Source organism: Narcine bancroftii, chromosome 4 (assembly GCF_036971445.1).
Source record: "Narcine bancroftii isolate sNarBan1 chromosome 4, sNarBan1.hap1, whole genome shotgun sequence".
Taxonomy (NCBI): Eukaryota; Metazoa; Chordata; class Chondrichthyes; order Torpediniformes; family Narcinidae; genus Narcine; species Narcine bancroftii.
The window spans coordinates 33,067,330-33,087,198 of record NC_091472.1 but is presented as its reverse complement, the minus strand read 5'-3'; the positions used below and the strand labels follow the sequence as shown (position 1 = coordinate 33,087,198).

The following is a 19,869-nucleotide window of genomic DNA, read 5'->3' as shown; positions in this document are numbered from 1 at the left end:
CTTGTCTACATTAACTGCGACGCCTACCTATGCATGTGTTTAATCTGAATCCCTCTGTAGCTTTCCTACCTTAGAGGCTCCGATAGCTCAGTGGTTAGAGCATTGGTCTTGTAAACCAGGGGTTGTGAGATTGTTCCTCACTGGGGCCTCATTTCTGTGAGGGGCGCTGGACAAAGTGGTGCCTCTTTTGTCTGTCTTATGATAGACAAAATTAAAGAATTTCATGTATGTGACAATAATGGAACCTTTTTGCCTCAGCCTGTCAAAATGCATTTTAAACATTGTAATTCCACTACCACATCCTATGGCAGCTCGTTCCCGATAACGACCATCTTCTGTGTGGGGGGAAAAAAAAACAAACCTCAGATTTCCATTAAATGTGTCCCTTGTCCCGTCTCACACTAAACCTGTGCTCTATAGTTGCAGATTCCTCTACACTGGGTAAAAGTCTTTGACTATCTAAAATAAAAATAAAACAACAAAGAGAAACAGGAGGGACTGAGGAGTCAAGCAGCATCTATGGATAGAAATGGCTAGCCAATGTCTTAGGTCAGGACACTTTATCAATATTGAGTTTTCATTCTCCAAGTCTTTCTCTCTGGTGTATTAAGGATCCTGTATCTTCTAGCTCCATGTATAATCCCTACTCTTTCTTTAGCAACCCTCTTTTAATATGTTTGTAAAATATTTTGGGATTCTCCTTAATTCTATTTGCCAAGGTTGATTATGGTCCACTTTTACCTTTATTCTCTCCTATACTACTTATAATCCTCAAAGGAACTAGTGGATACTAATTTCCAAAACCTGATGTGTACTTCCTTCTTTAAAATTTCACATTTACATTTTTAATAATTTTTTTAAAATTTAGACATGAGGCCATTTCAGCCCACAAGTCTGTGACACCCAATTGACCTACAACCCCAAACCTACAATCTGTACATTTTGAACAGTGGGAGGAAACCCGAGCCCCTGAGGAAAACCCATGCAGACACAGGGCACAGGATTCGAATCCCAATTGCTGGTGCAGTAAAGACACTGTGCTAACTAATGCCAGTCATGCCGCCCCTTGATTTTCCTTGATTAAACCACCAGTAGCCTTTGCTAACCAAGGTTCCCTGAAAACCAACTTTGCTTTTTTACTCTTGGTTGGTCATGCTGAGTTTGAACTCTTACTATTTCACTTTTAAGCACCTCTCTTTTATCAGATGTTGTTTTCTCCAATAGCAGCTGGTGCCAATTCTGTCTTGTGTTATTGAAATCTATCTTCACCCAGTTTACCTGTTCAAAAAAACAAGTTCATTTCAATTTAATTGGAAAAAAGCAAGAGCCTTGATGGATAGTGATAATTTTGAGGTAAAGGAATGGATTACAGAGGAAAGAATACCAGAAATGTTTGTTACATCAACTTTCACTTTAATGATTCAGGATTGTAGGCTAATCTAATATTACATTATAGCTGTTCTTATTATTGATAAACAGTTCATGTTAGATCAAAGCAGATACTAATTATTGTCCGATTGCGTGAAATTGCCTTTAGTCTGCCATCAGGCAAAGATTCACCATGAGCATTGCTCGACACCCCTTAATGTCTCTGGTCACAGATGATATGCTTCCTGGAAAACTGAAGGACAGATTAACAAAGGCATTAACTATGTTTTTTTTTCCTCTAGTTCAGATTTGGGAACTGTGCCAAAATAAAGGATTACAAATGTTCCCATCTTGGGTGGAGATGTAAAGGATTAAAATAGGAAATGTTTGTATGAATAATTTTATGATATTTGGTTGAAACTGCCATTGTAAACTAAAAAATGTTTAATTCCATGCACTTTGAAGCAGAAAGTTGATCCTGAGCAATGAGATTAGGGACAGGGTTTCTGGAAGTGACAGGTCAATCGTTTGACTTCTGTTTCTTTTTGCTCTTTCATTCAGGATGCAGAGATTTCTGCCTTTGAGCTGCAAAGAATACTGAACAAAATTGTATCCAATCGTGAGTAAATGAACAACATTCATTGCATTGGTACTCTCCCCTCGCTCACTGATGGCACTGATCATGTGACCTGAGTTTTCTCCAGGTGCTCCAGTCTCCTCCCATCCTCCAAAATATACGGAGATGTTAGGTTAATTGATGTAATTGGATGGCACTGGTTTCAAGGGTCAGAATTTTTTTAAAAAGATGCTTATCTTTGAAGTTGTTAATTGCATGCTAAGTTGCTAAGAAGATGGCACCTTTGCATCCAAACTTCCTATGATATGAGAGAGGAATAGTGAGCTGACCTTGATGCATCTGTGGTCTCGATTCAACCAGTGTTCTCAGCTGGGTTGGAAATAAATGTGCCCATCCACCATGAGAGATCCAAGTTGGGGAGTGGTAATAATAAAAGGGTGAACCATTTTCACATTGCAAAGACACACCAGATGTTATTCAGCAAGGTGAAGCCAGTAAATCTTCTACCTCCAGCTAATTGGAAATAAAACATTTGTGTCCTGCAGTCTGCTGACCCCAAACTCCACTTTTACTTTAATTTATTGAGTCATGGAGTTCTACAGAATTGAAACAAGCCCTTTGGCCACACTTGTTCATGCTGATCAAGCAAGTTCCATTTGCTTGCATTTGGTCCTTATCCCTCTGAACCTTTCCAATCTGCGTACCTGTCAAAGGATAAGATTACATAGTATTTGGAGGTACATGGTAAGATGGGCCAGAGCCAGCATGGTTTCTTGAAAGGAAAATTTTACTTGACAAACCCACTGGTATTCTTTGAAGTGACAAACAGGCTAGATAAAGGAGATGCAGTGAATGTTGTATATTTGGAGTTTCAGAAGGCCTTTGACAAAGTTCCACCCGTGATGCCACTTAACAAGAGCCCATGGTACGACAGGAAGCATACTAGCGTGGGTAGAGCAATGCCTGACTGGCAGGAAGAAGAATCAGAATACAAGGATCACATTCTGCTTCGATGTCAGTTGCTAGTGGTGTTCCATGGGGTCGGTGTTGAGGCTGCTTATTTTTATGTAGAATATTAATGATTTAGATTTTAGATAACTTTGTGGCTAAGTTTCAGATGATGCAAAGGTAGGTGGAGCAGCAGGAATTGTTAAGGAAATGGCGAGGCTGCAGAAGTAGTTTGAGGAGAATGGGTAGAGAAGTGGCAAATGAAATACAAGGTCAAAGTGGATGGTCATGCACTTCGGTAGAAACAAATAAACAGGTAGACTATTTTTTAATTTAAGAATACCCGGATGCAAAGGGACCTGGGAGTCATCATGCAGGATAGCCTGAAGGTTATCTTACATGTTGAGTCGGTAGTGAAGAAGGCAAATGCAATTCTGGAATTCAGTTGAAGAGGAAAAGAATACATTAACATGGATGTGATGTTGAGGCTTTATAAGATACTGGTGAGACCACGTGGACCATTGTGAGCAGTTTTGGGGTCATCATTTGAAAAAGGATGTGCTTTCATTGGAGAGGGTACAGAAGAGGTGCACAAGAATGATTCTGGGAATGAAAGAGTTATCAAACGAGGAGCGTTTAGCAGCTCTTGTTGGAATTTAGGAGAATGAGGAGGGATGTCATTGTAATATTTCAAATTTCAAAGGCTTGGACAGAGTAGATGTAGAAAGGCGAGAGTCTAGGACAAGAGGGCACAACTTCAGGATTGAAAGAAGAGATATGTAAGAATTTCTTTAGCTAGAGGGTGGTAAAGCTATGGGAATTTGTTGCCACTGGCGGTTGTAGAGGCCAAGTTATTGGATGTATTAAAGGGAGAGATTGTTAGGTTCTTGATTAGTCAGGAAATTAAAGGTTATGGGGAGGAGGCCAGACATTGGGGTGAGTGGGATTACAGATCATCTTGACTGAAGGGCGGACAGGTTTGATGGGCTGAATAGTCTATTTCAGCTCCCCTGTCTTATAGTCTTGCAGTCTTAAAAAGACTTTTGAATGCTATAATTGTCTTGCTTCTGCCACCACCTCTGGAATTTCATTTCAGATACCCACCCCCTCTGTGAAGAAGTTTCCCCTCAGGTCCCTTTTAAATCTTTCTCTTCACCTTAAATCTTTGGCTTCTAGATTTAGATTCCTCTACCCTATGAAAAAAAGACTATGGCCATTTACCTCATCTATGGCTCTCATGATTTTATAAACCTCTATCACTGTGGTTTTGTACAGTTGTAACAAGATGTCCCTGCTCCTGCATTCAATGCTCTGGCCACCCTACCTACTTGTGTTGCCACTTTCACAGAATTATGTATATGTATCTCCAAATCTTTGTTCCAGAACACTTCTCATCGTTCTACCATTCATCATGTAAGTTCTGCCCTGGTTTAACCTCCCTTGCCCTCTTCAGAATCAAATTCCATCTGCCATTCCTTAACCACTTCCCCAGTTTATCTGCATCCTGTTGTAATCCTAGATACCCACCTTCACTATCCACTATATCATTAATTTTGGAGTCATCCACAAACTTACTAACCACGCTAACAACGTTGTCATTGAAGTCATTAATATAGATGACAAACCACAGAGGATCCAGCCCTGATCCCTGCAGCACCCCACCGGTCACAGGCCTCCATTCTAGGTAACAACCTTCTCTTTGTCTCCCATGGACGTCTAATTCATCAGGTGTTCTATTTGTCATTGAAGATTGAAACACAAAGATTTCAGCATATAGCATGGATTTTACATATAACATATAACAAATATAACATATAACAAAGACATCCTGTCTTTGACCAAAAAAAGTTATATTACTCTATGTTTTGATTGGGCATTTTACTGAAAGGATGGGACTAAGTCATTTGGAATGGAGTTAAAGGAGTTTCAACAGTATTGTTGAAATATTGCTTTAAGTACATTCTTTCTGAAATGTTTTTCTCTTTTAGGTGAAGATATTAAAACTGATGGGTTTACTTTAGAGACTTGTCGAAATGTAATCAGTTTAATGGATGTATCCTTTTAATGTGGCTCTGCATAGATGAGAGAAAAATCTGATGCCATGCTTTACCCTACCAAACACACAACTCTTCAGCTATTTGAAAAATCATGATGTGAACTCCCTCTTGCCAAATAGGTGTTCTATATCTAGATCTCTAAAGAGCAGTCAGGCAGTGCTTCCAAGGAACAATCAGTCAGCCTTTTGTCTCTCGGGGAAATTGCTGCATGACTAGGTAGTGAGAGAGAGAAGGGTGATTGCAAAAGAAATTGTGTCTACCTTTATGTAATGTGCTGATGAAACAATATGTTTGTGTCTGTTTTGCTTCTACATTTGAATTTATATACCAAAAGCCAGTTTTGACCCCGACAAGGCTCTGAATAGATGAACATCACCCAGAAGAATTAACATTATCTTTGAAGATTGATACAAAAGGAATAGATAAAATACAATTTCTAAGTAGTTTTCCTTAAAGGAAATGGTAAAACAGAAGGACGAATCTGGAAAAATTGGACTAGTGGAATTCAAGCTATTTTGGAACAAGTTACAGAGGATGCTGGTAATTTTTTTTTACACAAACTGACATCCTGTTGGAAATCATCCTCATTTCTTCCTCCCAGATTAGCTGCATTGAAGAAAATCCCCAGACACCTCAACAATCAGACTCTGCAATAACTGCACCAGGCTATGTTTCGTTTTATTGGTGCTGAAGTGGACGGCCATCTCCATGAAACGTAGCTCCGTGACTCCTCAATATACCGTGGCTGCAATTACATGACTAATTTAGCCAAGTTTCTTCAAATGAGCATGCAATTGTAAATGAAGGAAAGGTGTCAGGAAGGTGTACAATACTTACCCTCAATTTTAACTGAGAAATTTAATGGTATGCAAAATCATTTTATAAAAGTTCAAGTTGTGGTTTTGCTTGGATGATTGTGTCTTCTGGGTGATCTGACCTCCCCACTCTGATGAAACTCTGGGCAGATAATGCACCCATCCCTTACAATTTGTTTTCATTTGAAATCCTTGATGTATAGTTAAAATTAGAAAAGCTCAAGTACATTTTTTTCTCCATTTAGAAAATATTCAAGAAGATGGATGCCGATGAAACTGGTACCATGAATTCACAAGAAATACGCCTGGCACTTGAGGAAGCAGGTAATTTTAGAATATCCTTGTGGTCTAACCAAACTTTTCCAAGACGAGAATGCAAAGTTACTGATTTCAGCCAGCATGTAACATCTAGTAACTGCATTTTCTTCACAGCAGACGCCAAGCTTAAAGATCTGCCATTTCATCCAACCACCCCATAAACAATATGTTTATGTTCCACTTCTGCCCTCCATCCTCAACTATTACAATCAGTATAACCTATTCCTTTGTGCTCAGCTAGTTTCACCATATATCTAAGTTATGTTGTCTGACTGCACTCTTGGGGGGGAGGGGGAGTGAAGGGGGATTGGTAAAATGTTTTCTTCTAAATTCTGTGTTTGTTCTTTCCCAATTGACAGGTAAATGGTAGAAAAAGTGTCAAGACCTATCACTATTTAAAGATTTTGGGTACCCTTCTCTTGATGGATGCAAAAATTTTGGATCCTTTTCAGTGTTTATCTTCAATGTAACAATGACCCAAACTTTACAATATGCCTAGTTTCACTCAGGTTCTGTTCAAGTTTAGCTTTTTTTTAAATTCTATTATCTATTCTTATCCTATTCATACTGGCTTTATTCATTACACATATATCTATACTATTTTCCTCATCTTCATATTTTTATATCAGTTTAACTTATCTCTCACAGGAGGAAGCAGCGTTTCTTCGGTGGGAGAGCATCCAGACACATATGTAGACATTTCATGGGTATTTAGATGCAGTACACATATAAATATTGCTAACTAAATAGTAGAATCCCACACTCTCTGTACGTCCTCCCCGTGACCGCCTAGGGTTTTCCCGCCTGACGCTCCGGTTTTCTCCCACCTTTCGAAACGTACTGGGTGGGGGTTTATAGGGCAATTGGGCCAAGTTTAGCATCTCGTTCATTGAGACTACTTTCCAAGAAATGTTATGCTGCATTAAAATTCATTGGCCATTTGTCGGTTCTGTAAATTTGTTCTCAAAGTAACTACTCCTCTAGTCCATTCAGAAAAAATAGCTTCAACTACAAGTTTATAAGTATAACTCATTATTTGTAAATTATGAATGGCCCTTCCCCATTTCCTCTAGGGAATCCACTTTCCAACTTCTACTTCCGTGGCATGAATTGAACTCCCTTAAAGCTCCAGCATAATAAGAATTTGTTCACTGAGCCTCTACTTTCACACAAGACAAATCTCTGGAATATTCCTGATATCATTGCACACTCCCCACCTTACCCTTCTGCAATATTAATTTTAATTTTTCCAAGGTTTTTACCTGCTAACAATTTTAATGGAATGAGTTGTCAATAAAATAATTTTATATAATTTTGCTCTGAAGGCTTCACACTGAACAATGTGTTGGTTCAGAACATTGTTGCACGTTATGCAAACTCCGACCTGATCATTGACTTTGACAACTTCGTTGGCTGTTTGATCCGACTGGAAACCATGTTCAGTAAGTTTTATTTTTAAAATGTCTTTTATATTTACAGCCCATATTCATTAAATATGTTAAGGCCCAAATTCATTGAACCAGAGCTTCTGACAAAGTGGAGCAATGCAAAATGTCTCTCCACTCCAGGTGATAAATCCATACCCTCAGCTAATTACACATTAATGATTCAGATGGTTGGGTGCAGTATTTGCCTACTTATCCCAACAGTCCAAAAAAAATCAGGGCAGCAGTGGTGCAGCAATGATGCATCTAGATGAATCAGGTTTCCGATACAGATCCACTTGTCAGAATCCCAATTAGTCCTGAGCATGTCACAAAATTTGTTGTTTTGCGGCAGCATTACAGGTGCAAATATTGCTATAAATTACATTTTTAAATTTAATTTGTGTAAAAGAAATGAGAGGTGGTATTCTGTGCTTCATTGTCCAGTCAGAAATCTGGTGGGCAAGGGGAAGAAACTGATTTTGTGCCACTCCTTTCTGATGGTAGGAGTGTGAAGAGGGCATGGCCTGGGTGGTGAGGGTCCTTGAGGATGGAGGATACTTTCTTAAGACATCACCTCTTGTCGATATCCTTGATGGAGTGAAGACTGATCCCCGTGTTGGCTGAGTTCACAATTTTTGAGTCTTTTCCTCTTTTGTCCATACCAGACAGTGATGTAACTCATCAGAATGTTCTCCACAGTAGACCTACAGCACTGTAGCAGGCCAATTCAGCCCTACGAGTCCATTTTACACCCCATTAACGTACCGCCGGTACATTTTTTAATAGTGGGAGGAAACTGGAATCTCTGGTGAAAACCCACTCAGACATGGGGAGAACGTGCAAACTCCTAACAGACAGCACTGGATTTGAACCCAGGTCCAGTCCAGATCGCTGGCGCTATAAAGGCTTTAAGCTAACTGCTAGGCCAACCATGCAGCAAATGTAGAAATTTGCAAGAGTCTTGGTGACATAGTAAATCTCGTCACGAAGTGTAGCTGGCGGTGAGCCTTCTTTATGATTGAATCAACATGGAGGCCCCATAACAGATCTTCAGAGATGTTGACACACAGGAATTTGAAATTCTTAACCCTTTGCTCTGTTGAAACCTCGATGAGGACTGGTTTGTGTCCCTGCTGATTTCCCTCTCTTCAGGTCCACAATCAGCTCCTTAGTTTTGCTAATGTTGAGTGCAAGGTGGTTGTTGTGACTTGTGAATCTATAGGGGTCATTTATTGCATCTGGTGCTTCCAATGCTGTCTCCTCTTCATTGAGGAGGCTGGATGCAGACAGGAGTTTCTTCACACTGTCCACTACAACAGAAAGGCCCTACCAGCAGCCAACCATTCCCACACTGATGTTTCTGTTCATGTACTGCTAAATTGAAGCCTCCTGCAAATTGGAGGAACACCACCACTTTGTATTCTTTTTCCAATGACTCGGCTTTAAATTTGTCTTCAATTTCCATTAAACCCTCCCTGGTCCACCTGTCTACCCTTTGGTTTCCTATCCTCCAGCTCCCCACCTTTATCTATTCCTTCTCATATTGGAGTTCCTCTTCTAAGCCTTCTTCCCCTATCAGTTCTCCACCTCTTTCTCTTGCATCCTCCTTCCTGTATTCACCTATTGTGATGCATTGCTGCAGCAGTAAGCAGACACGAAACTTGAGAAAGACTGTACAACAAACTTTATTCAGTTAAGAGACTCTGCTACAGTGGTAGCTGTACTGGTAACTCCTGAGTGACTGCTCGGAAGGGGTCGGCTCAGGATTATATCCCGGGCAATTGATTGGAGTTAAGTCTATTCAGGTCGGCTGATTGACAGCCGGCCAGGTGTGGTCTGTCCTCCGGTGATCTTCCTGCAGGTACAGAGATCGTCCCTGCAGTAGGCGAGTGGTGTATCACCAGATCTATTACTTCTCACCTCTTCTGTCTATGCTCCTCCCCCCTCCTTTTTATTTGTACATTACTTGTTTCTCCAAATTCCTGAAGGATTCAGCCTGAAATGTTGATGGCCTTTTACTTCCTATCGAGTTTCTCCAATACTTTTGTGTATTTAATTTGACCCCAGTAACTGCAGACCTTTTTGTTAAATATTGCATTTGCTTGAGTTTGCATATGACCATTGTTGTTTCCTGTTCCTTTCTAAATTATAATTATATAAATAAGCCAATAACTTCATTCCAATATGCTCTGAATCAGGCTCGTCCTTTTTTTTCTCTTGGCTGAGTCACATCAGCTCCCAAGACAGAATTTCCAGGATACTATGAAAGGGCCAGAGCTTCCGCTCGTATTCTGGTTGTAAGACACGGACCAGGCCCTCGTAACTCCATGTAATTTTGTGATCAGGTCAAAATAATTGATAAATCTGAAAATGGAATGAATGGGGCTGCTGAGTTAGTGACTACTTTATTCACACTGCAAATTGTAGGGTTCCACCTCCAGCGATGCAGGGAATGGGCACCTAATGTGATTCAGTGCAATAGGTGCTAACGTTTGAAGTTGATAGAAATATTTCTTCCTTATTCTGATGGCACAAATAAACAACTCCAAATGATTTTTCAAACCTAAAACTATCATGTTTAGCTTGCATCTTCTTCTGGCTATCCATTCCATAGGATCTCATCTGTCAGTTTGTGAGGTTTGATATGAGGATGCCCCACTCCTCAGCATGTGCATGAATGGATTTAAGTGAGTAGGGGGTTAGACAGGTCCAGACCAACCCTCTTGGCATCCCATCCCAGAACTAGCGACCTGTTGAGATCCAAGATGGCTTAGGGAAGTTCTGTTGCAGTGAATAGCCAGACCAAGCTTCGATGCAAGGGATGCCCGTTCTATGCTTCACAGCACACTAGTGGAGTTGTTCAAGTGAACCGGCGTGGACTTGAAGGGCCGACATGGCCTGTTTCCACGCCGTGAACAGCTATATGGTTATGGTTATATGTTTGCTAGATGGCCATTGACCCTACGAGAGAGTTTGTCCATCCTGTGACAGGTCTTGCGTTCCACCCTCCGCACCAGGCAAGCGAGCCAGTTTAGATGCCGTCCATGAGACAGATAGTACTGGGTTACATGGTATCAGTAGTACTCAGACAAGAGCAATGGTGAAAGCTTTCATTCAAAATGAATGTCAAAATAGATATTTTATCCTGCAATTATCTTACAATTCCACAACAATGTTAACAATATTTGTTTTCTTTTAAATAAGTACTCTAATCTATCAAGCAAAAGATAAATGGCTGTGCTTAAACTCATGTTCTTGCTTCTTTTAGGAATATTTAAGCAACTAGACATGGATGATGAGGGAATGGTAGAGTTAAACATGTTTCAGGTACTGCATATTTTAACAATACCATTTCTCAATACAGTAATTATCTTTTTAAACAATCCATAGATTTTCATTTGCATGTATTAATGTAAATACTCTCAAATACTTGCTTCATTTCAAAATACATTCAAGGATGAGGTTGCCTGAAAATGCTGTCCTGTTGCCAACCATCATTGTACATTCTTATCTGCAATGGGGAATATTTGGCCTCAGATCGAAAGCAAAATGACAAATCCATGTTTAATCAGATGAATACTGACTGGAATTCTTCAGCTTCATGCAGCAAAATCTCTCTGCTTAAGCTTTTAGAAAATTTGCTTTCACCTGCCAACCTTCACCTCATAGTTCTTTTCTTTTTACTATTTCCCTTATGGTTGGTCGGCTCACTGTAAACTACCCTCATCTATTTAAGTTTGCCACTTTGTTTTACCTTTCCAGAAATCTACTGTTTTTAAAACAATGTGGTAGTACTTCTTTCTTTCCTGCCTCGATCATCGGCAGTCGTCGATTTTCTTGTGCTTTCTGTTACTATCCTGCTTACACAAAGATAGGCCAAAAAAAAACTACCCATTTAATTAAAGATTCAAAATTGTTATTACTTAAATGAAAGCTAACATTCTAATTTAAAAAAGGATTTAGTATTTTTAGGTTAGAGATAAAGCTGTTTGTGCACAATTTAAAAAAACTCTTGCTTTATAAACTTTGTCTTTTCACTTTTTGGCCCAAACATGCTATGAACTCGATTGAATGTCAAGAGTATATTTGACTGACTTGTCTGATTTTCTCTTTCAACAGTGGCTGTATCTGGTACTGAACTAAAATGCTGCGCTCTGCAACAAGAAGAGAGGCTTTGATCAATCAAGAGATCTCTAAAAAGGAATAATATGAAAACTAATATAATTCAATTAATTGCATATGGAATGAGGGAAACAGGGTTTTATTTTTAATGCATTGCTATCTCTATTTTAAATGCAGAAATTTGGTGATCTCTAATCTTGTGTATCAATTTGTGTCACATTCAAATACCGATATTCCTGCAAGACATCTCAAATCATAATGACCATTTTACACTTGTTATTTTCGGCAGACCATGTTGCAATCTGTCAATTTTTTTTAAATGTCCAGATTCAAAATTTAACAAATCCCATAATTTATGCAAATGCAGGTACAAATATGCTACATGATGCTCAGAATGTGAAATAATTTGGAACCTTGGTTTATAAATTCAAATATATTCAAACTGAATCTTCCTTTGGATTTAGAAAGTTCTTGCTTGTGTGCTCCATTGGCTACAGAAACAATACATAAAATTTAATTTCTATTATCTTTTGCTGGATGCTTTTGGAACAGGTGGTTAGTTAAAAATCAAAATATGCTTTAAGTTTGAAATAAATTCAGAAAGAGAGTAACTCTGTTTCCTTTCCTTATGTTTCTGACTCTGGCCTTCATAAAAATTACTCTCCAAAGACTGGGGATTCAGCAATATTACACTAAACTTCCTAAAAATTCCAGATCTTTTTAAGGAGAACAATGCTATTTCAAACTCCATTCCTCACCAATTTTATATTTTGATTGAACTGAGTGGTCAAGAAGATCTGAACATTCACTCTCCTCTAAGTGGGCAAAACAATCTCCACATCTCAGTCTAAAATAGGGCTTATTCCAAGAATGTGACCCCCTCTGGACGGGAAGATCACCTCTCATTCTTCAATATTCTAGAGGTCGGGTCGACTCATTCTTGTGAATGCACCCTTCCTGGAACCAAAACTTCAAAGGGAAGAAACATGTCACTTTTGAATCTGCAGGGGTTATCATTAAATCATATTCCTGTAGAATTAACAATCGCCTATTTTTGTTTTTCATTTTACTCAAGAATACTAAGGGATTATGGTCAGTATACATGACAAGAGGTCTCTGAGCTGTGCAGATGCACACATTAAAATGCTGCAAAGCCAGAACAAGGGCCAATAATTCTTTCTTTATAGTAGAATAATTATTTTGATGTTTATTGAAATTCTTGGAGAAGTAAGGCACTGAATGGTCAACATCATTACAACCGTTCCTTTGTAATAGCACTGCTCTACTCCAGTAATTCCATGGGCTCTCATCTTATTTAGCAGCCTTATGTTTGCACCTTGTCGAAAGCCTTTTGAAAGCCCAAACACGCAACATTCACTGCATCTCCTCTGACTATTCCCACTTATGATCTCTTCAAAAAATTGCAATAGGTCTGTTTTTCTTTAAGACCATGCTGACTTGGGCCCATCTTTTTCACGCACCTCCAAGTATTCCATAACCTCATCCTTGACAATCAAACCCTCTCATTATAAAGGCTAACACACCATTATCTTTTTTCATTGCCTTTCTGGTTCGTTATACTTACTCATCAAACTTTAACTTACTTTTACATTCCATACCTTCCAAAGAATTTTCTCAGTAGTGTCCTTAAGCACATGGTGCTAACTTTCCCATCATCATCTGGTAAACCATTCTCATCAGATCTGTTCAATCCCAACCTCACCAAGTTCCTTTTCTCCAAATACAACACCACACAGTACTTGGTCCTTCACTCAATGCCACATACCATTTATATTTGTGTAATAGTCAAATTTTTTGGACCAATTTTTCAGGTTAAATTTGGGGCGGTCGAGTCCACACTCAGGGCATCGGGAGCTCAGATGGGCGGGTGACGACTGGGGCCTAAAAGTATGTGGCCAGGGCTTTGGGAGCATTGGTGTTCGGGTGGCTGGTGCTAGGATCCATGGTTTTGGTGTTGAGAGATTGGATGGGCAGGCGGCAGAGGTCAAAAGGGGGAAGGGGGGGATAGGCAGAGAAGGTTAACTATTATACAGTATTGATTATTACACCAGTATATAAGGTACACAGGCATGTCTACAACATTTCCAAAATAAATGCATTTTTTTTCTAAGCCATCAGCAGGAATCAAAATGTACAAGAGTAAAAAGTTACTGTCATACTTGTCATTTTGATACATTTTACACCAAGATAAATACATAATATACATTTTTATATTATTGATTTATTTACAATTTATAGAACTATCCAGACTGTTCCCAAATCAATCTCAATATTGTTGAGAGTTTAATGTTACCTTTTAAAACTATTAGCATGTGGAATGAGAAGAAATGACAGGAGGTGCATAATTCCAAAAATAAATTAAAAATTGCCAGTGCATTGTCACCACCTTCCTACCTCATTTGGACTGTTCTGACTGTTGAGAATGCTTACCCTGTACTACAATAAATACAACAATCACTGAAGTCAATCAAACTGAATTTTGACTGTGGTGTGGAAACTATTCGTCTGATATTTTGAATATGTTTCAAAGTATTGTTCAAGTAGCGGAAGCTACTGGAGATCATTAGTAACATTTGGTGAAATTGATACCTGAACTAGGCTTTTGTGCCTCCATATGTTTGTATACATCAAGAATTAAAGATTCAACAAGCAACTCTCTACCACAACATTATAAATAAGCTTAATCTTATTTTTCCATCTAATTTTTTTTTGGCCATATTGCGCACATATTTCTTTGTCAAGAAAAAATCCAATCATATAACCCATGTATTTCCTACATGGCAGAAGGTATTAAACTAACAAGGTCTTAGATAAAATAGAAGTGCTTCTAGCTGAAAATTCAAAGAAAGCAAATTTTTTAGTTTACATAATTAAATTTATTCAACAACTACATCCACTTGAATAGGAGGGGGGAAAAAAACAGCTTCAAGGTTGGAGTTTAAAGCCTTTAATGTAGGGAAATTGAAAGTATACAATTCAGTGAAATGCTTAATAACTGGATACATGACTGAAAGCTGTCATTACTCATTTTTGAACCCTTGCTAACTACTGCAATGTATTTTTCAACACAAGTACAAATAAGTACATCTGGCTCCAGTGACACTCACAATCAACACAAAAAGGGGTTAATTGCTGATTGATAAAACTTTGCTTGCAAAATTATAATGATGGGCAAAATGTGTATGAAAATTTCACGATTTGAGATGACAGACAATAAGCAATTTTACTGACAAATATTGCTCCAAGCTTTTCTGCAAATTTGCAATTTACCTGACAGTGTAAGCACTTTTGTTTAAAATATACATGGCTACTTATGTAAATGTTTGCTTTGAGATACCATCTTTCTCTTTCCCTAGAAACTTGCAGGTTAAAAAGTGATGGACTTGACTGAAATAGCATTTTTAAATTGCCCTAAAGGAATAGAAGATTTGTGGAGAGCAATACACAGAATGGAGAGCAATACACAGAATGGAGAGCATCTTTCAAATATTTTGACCTATCAAAAAAATTGCTTAGAATTCCAATTTTTCAAACATGTAATGTGTATTTCCAAACTATTATAAAATTAAACTTATTTTCAACTGCAGTCAAGGACATTTCAAGTCGAAATCCTTAATTCAGATTGAAATGACAATTCCTTTTTCACCTTCTGATCCTCCAGCAGATAATTTTTCCATCTATTCTTTAATGATGAAACATCAGTCAATAATTACAATCTAAAAAGTCAAAAATTAATTTCAATTTCAAAGAATTTTGAATGCAATTGAAACAGTCTCCAGATTTAGTTGGCAGAATATTATCACCTTTTGGTATTTATCAGAAAAATAAAACGTGAATCAAAAGTGTGAAAATTTACTTAATTTAGGTACATTCTTTCCTAAACTTCAAATCGTGCCCATAGATTTCAACATTAAAAGCAACCCTAAATACAATGAAACATGTTACCATACAACTAAACTATAAAATTCGGTGCTCAAAATCATATGATTAGTTTTATTTTTCTTCCTGTTGGGGAGATTGGGAAGGGGATGAGAAAAGTGGTGGGGAGTCATGACAAAATGAAGTTCAGTGATTAAGCACCAACTTCAAATCATTATTAGCAGGAAAAGCCTGTGCTCTAAGGGTGACGGAATGGAACGATGGAAATGCAGCATGCAGCTTAGAAGATTTAAAAAGAAAAATATCCTATTTCAAAAATTTAGGACCAGTAATCAGATGACTGGAGGACCCCTTTCTAAAAAGCAAAACTACTAGGTATGGTTTTCAGGTGTAAAAATGGGTATAAATTTGTTCAGATTTGTTTTTGGAATCTTTAATGAAAGAATAGAATGCATGTTAAAGAATACTTTTTCAAAATTAATTCTTAATGAGCTCTGTGAGAAGCAGGTATGCCTCAGGATTTCCCAAGTTGCCAAATAAAGGCAAGATAGAAAAAAATTAAATAAGACCCGAACGAGCAGGATTGTCCCATCACCTTCCACCTTCTCCTATTAGTCATGCTGCTTTCAGATATATGAACAGCACCAACATGCCTCTTAACTGAAACTAGAAGACCAATTTATTTCAACCTTTAAGTTTCCAGCTCAAGTTCAAGTAGCATTAATGAAAATTACAGCTCTGAAATACCTTTATATTCTACAGGTAGGTCCTTTAAGCTTTGCTAAGTGTCAACAATGTTATGGTGGGTGTATGGAACAAAATGCCAGAGGAGGTAGCTGAGGCACTATTGCAATGTTTAAGAAACATTTGGACAGACACATGAATAGGAATAGGAATAGGCCAATTGCACGCAAGTGGGACTAGTGTGGATGGGTTGTTGGAGTCATTATAGGCAGGTTGGGCTGAAGAGGCTGTTTCCATTCTGTGTGACTCTCATTATAAAGTTTTACAGCTGTCCATATAACACAAGGCAATTTGCATTAGATTTGGGATGTGTACACTTTAAAAAATTGTTTTTGTAAGTACCTATTACCAAATCAGCATCCTAAAGCTAGCAAAAATCAACATGAAAATATGATGCAATATATAGGAACAGGAAGCAACATAACTATACAGTTGTACAGTATCTTATCTTTGTCAACATAAGATTTAATGTCTTACGGATACATTATTAAACAGGAAATAACTCAGACCTTTTGAAAATGAGGAAACACAAGTCCAAATCAGTGATTACATCATAAGGTTTTCATATCCATTCAAGGAATTAAACTTCCAATAAAATATATGTTGCTAAATACTTAGTAATTAATTATTAAACATGTTAAAACATAAAATACTAATAGTTTAGACCACACTAAGAGGGTACTTTATTTTTCACGGTCTAGTAAAGAATTTAAAAATGTTACTATTTCATTTTATTGCAAAAGTTTTAATCCATATATTGGGTTTTTTGAGAACTACAAAATAGTATTTCTGTAATTATGTAGAAATCAGATTAATAAATGAAATGATTCATTAATGGAAGATTTATTGTTGCATGTGCTCGAACAAAGTTAAAAAGGTCAAACTAGAGTCATCCTCAAAAATAATGTTTTGTTTGGCCTTTGAAAATATCAAATATAAATTTTAAGTTTGTTGTACTAAACCCTCAAAATCCTATCTGCATGTTTTGAATAAATCATAATCAAGAGTAAAATATCAAGATGAAAATATTTGGATACTAGAAATAGCTAAAAACTAGGGCATCAACTTTCTGCAGTCTTGCATGAAACTGTTTAGATCAAGACCTTAGTTGACTCAGCATTTTTAAAATTTCTTCCAAAGGTTTCCATTGAAAAAGAAATTATTTTTATCATCAATACTGGTAAAAGGCATGATCATTCCTCCAAAAAAATAGCAAATGTAATAAAAATACTTTGAATTCAAAAATAGTGGAAGGGAAACAAAATAAGCCAGATTTTTGTTCCCAGATCATCTGTGTTCTACCTACACCAGGTCTTTAAAATATTCTGAATCTACATTACTGTCCATCAAAATACACACTCTTTTCAAAAGAAAGCTTAGTTCACCACCTGCATTAGGTGATCTTTAACACTGAACAAAAATAGCTAACTTCATTACAGAAGGATCCTTACTGTAAATTGAATTTTCCTTCATTTAAGTCTGGAAACAAGCATTTTATTGCAAATATTCTGTTGAATCCTGATTACGATGACTACCTTAAGAAAATGTATGAAAGTTTATAGTCTTTAACTGCATTGTTTTCTGGTATTTCCTTTATGCCAGACTTCGTTGTCTTGGTTTAATTCTTGGGTAAAGCTGAAAAATGCAAAACGAATCATGAGTAAAAACACAATGCTGGAGTAACTCAGCAGGTCAAACAGTATACTTTAATATAGAACCCTTCATCAAGCTATGAGCAAAATGTAGGCAGCGCATGACAACAAATTATGACCTTATTGAGTTGTTTGAGAGAATACACTGCAATAAGAGAGAATATCTTTAATTGGGTAATGCCTAGTGTGCATCAAATTGTATCGACAAGGACATTCCAAGGTTCAATTCCAGATCAGGGACAGAATGCTATGTCCTAAGATTGTTTTGTGACGTTGATGAACAAAATGTCACTTGGCTTCAAAAGACAAAATTAAGAATCACCTGAAAAACTGATAGTGTAGTGAAGCATTATGCAGGTATTATTCTTTGGACATCAACTAACATTCATTCCTTTACTCTAATACTATTCCAATAGCCTTCCAAATCCTATACTGAATAATCTACCAACAAAGTCAAGGGTAGCAGGTACATGGGAATATCAAAGTTCAGCTTCAAGCCACACATAACATTAGAAAGAGGTTATTGCTCTTTCACCACCATTGGGTTTGAACCATCAAACCTTTCCCAACATTCTTTACTACTGAATTTTTCTGAAAGGTAGATAGGACTAGACATCAGCAAAAGCCACAGAAGAAACGGTTAGCATTCAATCTCCTTAGGAACCTATTAATAGGTTGCTCAGTTATTACTGCTTCATAATTCCCAAGCACAGAGGTTTTATTCCCTTGGAAAATAAGCATACAAATTAATGATTTGTTTCACTGTTATGGACCTTGGACAATTTTATTTCTGACTGAGGACAGGACTGAACATACTGCAGGGGATTTGACAGCTGCTCGGAGCTGTGGTAGCACTCAGCTACCAGTAGGGAACTTTGCCAGCTGTCAAAGCACAGGAACCATGTGCTGGAAGTCCGTGGCCTTGAAGAGAGAATGAGCCTGTGGCTGTTAACCTCTCTCTCCACCAATGTGGAGAGCTGGAGGGATGTACTGGGGAGTTTAAAAAGCCCAGTGGATGGATTGTGTGCGTTCACCTGGGAGCTTCAGCAAGCCACATGCTAAGTTGCTTTGTTTACAGATGCTAGCACTGCCGTTTGGAGCTGTTTGTCAGTGTGCTCACCAAATAGCTTCAGTGGAAAGAGGAAGACTGAGCTACTTTGTCCACGGGTTTCAACATTGTTGTTCTGACAGCAGTTTGAGGAAATCTGATACGCAGAGTGCATGTGGGACTGACCAGTGCCTCTCCTGTCCCCTTTCAAGAGGAGGACTTCATGTTACAGGAGTCATGGGACCTCTCAAGCCAGGTGTCCAAAGGACAGAAGGTCACTTGATAATCCTAAAGAGGGCTTCAGAGGAGAGAACCTCATGTGGTGACCAGGAGGTCACTGTGAAAATTCCCAGGTGAAGGAAGGAAAGGTGGTTATTGTCACATTCGAAACTCCAGCAAGTCTTGTGTTCCCGACAGGGTTGAAAGTCTATAGAGACCAGTTATCTGGATACAATCTCAAACTAAAAGACCAGTGGGCAAGGAAACAAATAATCCCAAGCCTGGAGATCAAATCTGTGAGCTGTTCCTCCTTGACTGACTTGATGTGACTGATGCGGGGGTTTTGATTTTGTAATTTTCATGATTTTTCAGGGCATTTCAGCTTGGACTGTAAGGGTCTGGGGTTTTTTTCCCCCCACATATGTCGTATAATGATCTGTTGTCCATATAGAGTTGCCATTAAGGCTGGCATTCGAGTGTTGTTTATTAGGTTAATTCTATTATTGATGGTTTGTTAATAAATTTTGTGTTAAACTTAACCCAACCGTTTATGTGTCTCTCAATTGCTGTTGGGGAGCGTAACATCGCATAATGGAATTTAGTCATTTGTATTGAAAACATTGATCATTTTAGTACATTAACATTTGAACCTATTTCACTACAGTAGAATTCAT

At 38.0% G+C, this 19,869-nt stretch overlaps 2 protein-coding genes across 3 annotated transcripts in view; one reads left to right on the top strand and one right to left on the bottom strand.

Annotated features, from left to right (window-relative positions):
- Positions 1 to 14,130, top strand: part of LOC138760433 (calpain-2 catalytic subunit-like) — a 93,655-nt gene extending 79,525 nt beyond the window's left edge. The window contains exons 15-21 of the mRNA XM_069931015.1: positions 1,930 to 1,987; positions 4,882 to 4,946; positions 5,422 to 5,490; positions 6,011 to 6,089; positions 7,409 to 7,525; positions 10,779 to 10,837; positions 11,630 to 14,130. Coding sequence (XP_069787116.1) covers positions 1,930 to 1,987; positions 4,882 to 4,946; positions 5,422 to 5,490; positions 6,011 to 6,089; positions 7,409 to 7,525; positions 10,779 to 10,837; positions 11,630 to 11,653 — 471 coding nt within the window. The 3' untranslated portion in view covers positions 11,654 to 14,130. The remainder of the gene's footprint in view (positions 1 to 1,929; positions 1,988 to 4,881; positions 4,947 to 5,421; positions 5,491 to 6,010; positions 6,090 to 7,408; positions 7,526 to 10,778; positions 10,838 to 11,629) is intronic.
- A 454-nt stretch (positions 14,131 to 14,584) lies between these two features.
- Positions 14,585 to 19,869, bottom strand: part of LOC138760430 (apoptosis-stimulating of p53 protein 2-like) — a 132,070-nt gene continuing 126,785 nt past the window's right edge. For both annotated transcript variants that reach the window (XM_069931013.1, XM_069931012.1), the window contains one exon: positions 14,585 to 17,911. In XM_069931013.1, the coding sequence (XP_069787114.1) occupies positions 17,870 to 17,911 (42 nt within the window). In that variant the 3' untranslated portion in view covers positions 14,585 to 17,869. The remainder of the gene's footprint in view (positions 17,912 to 19,869) is intronic.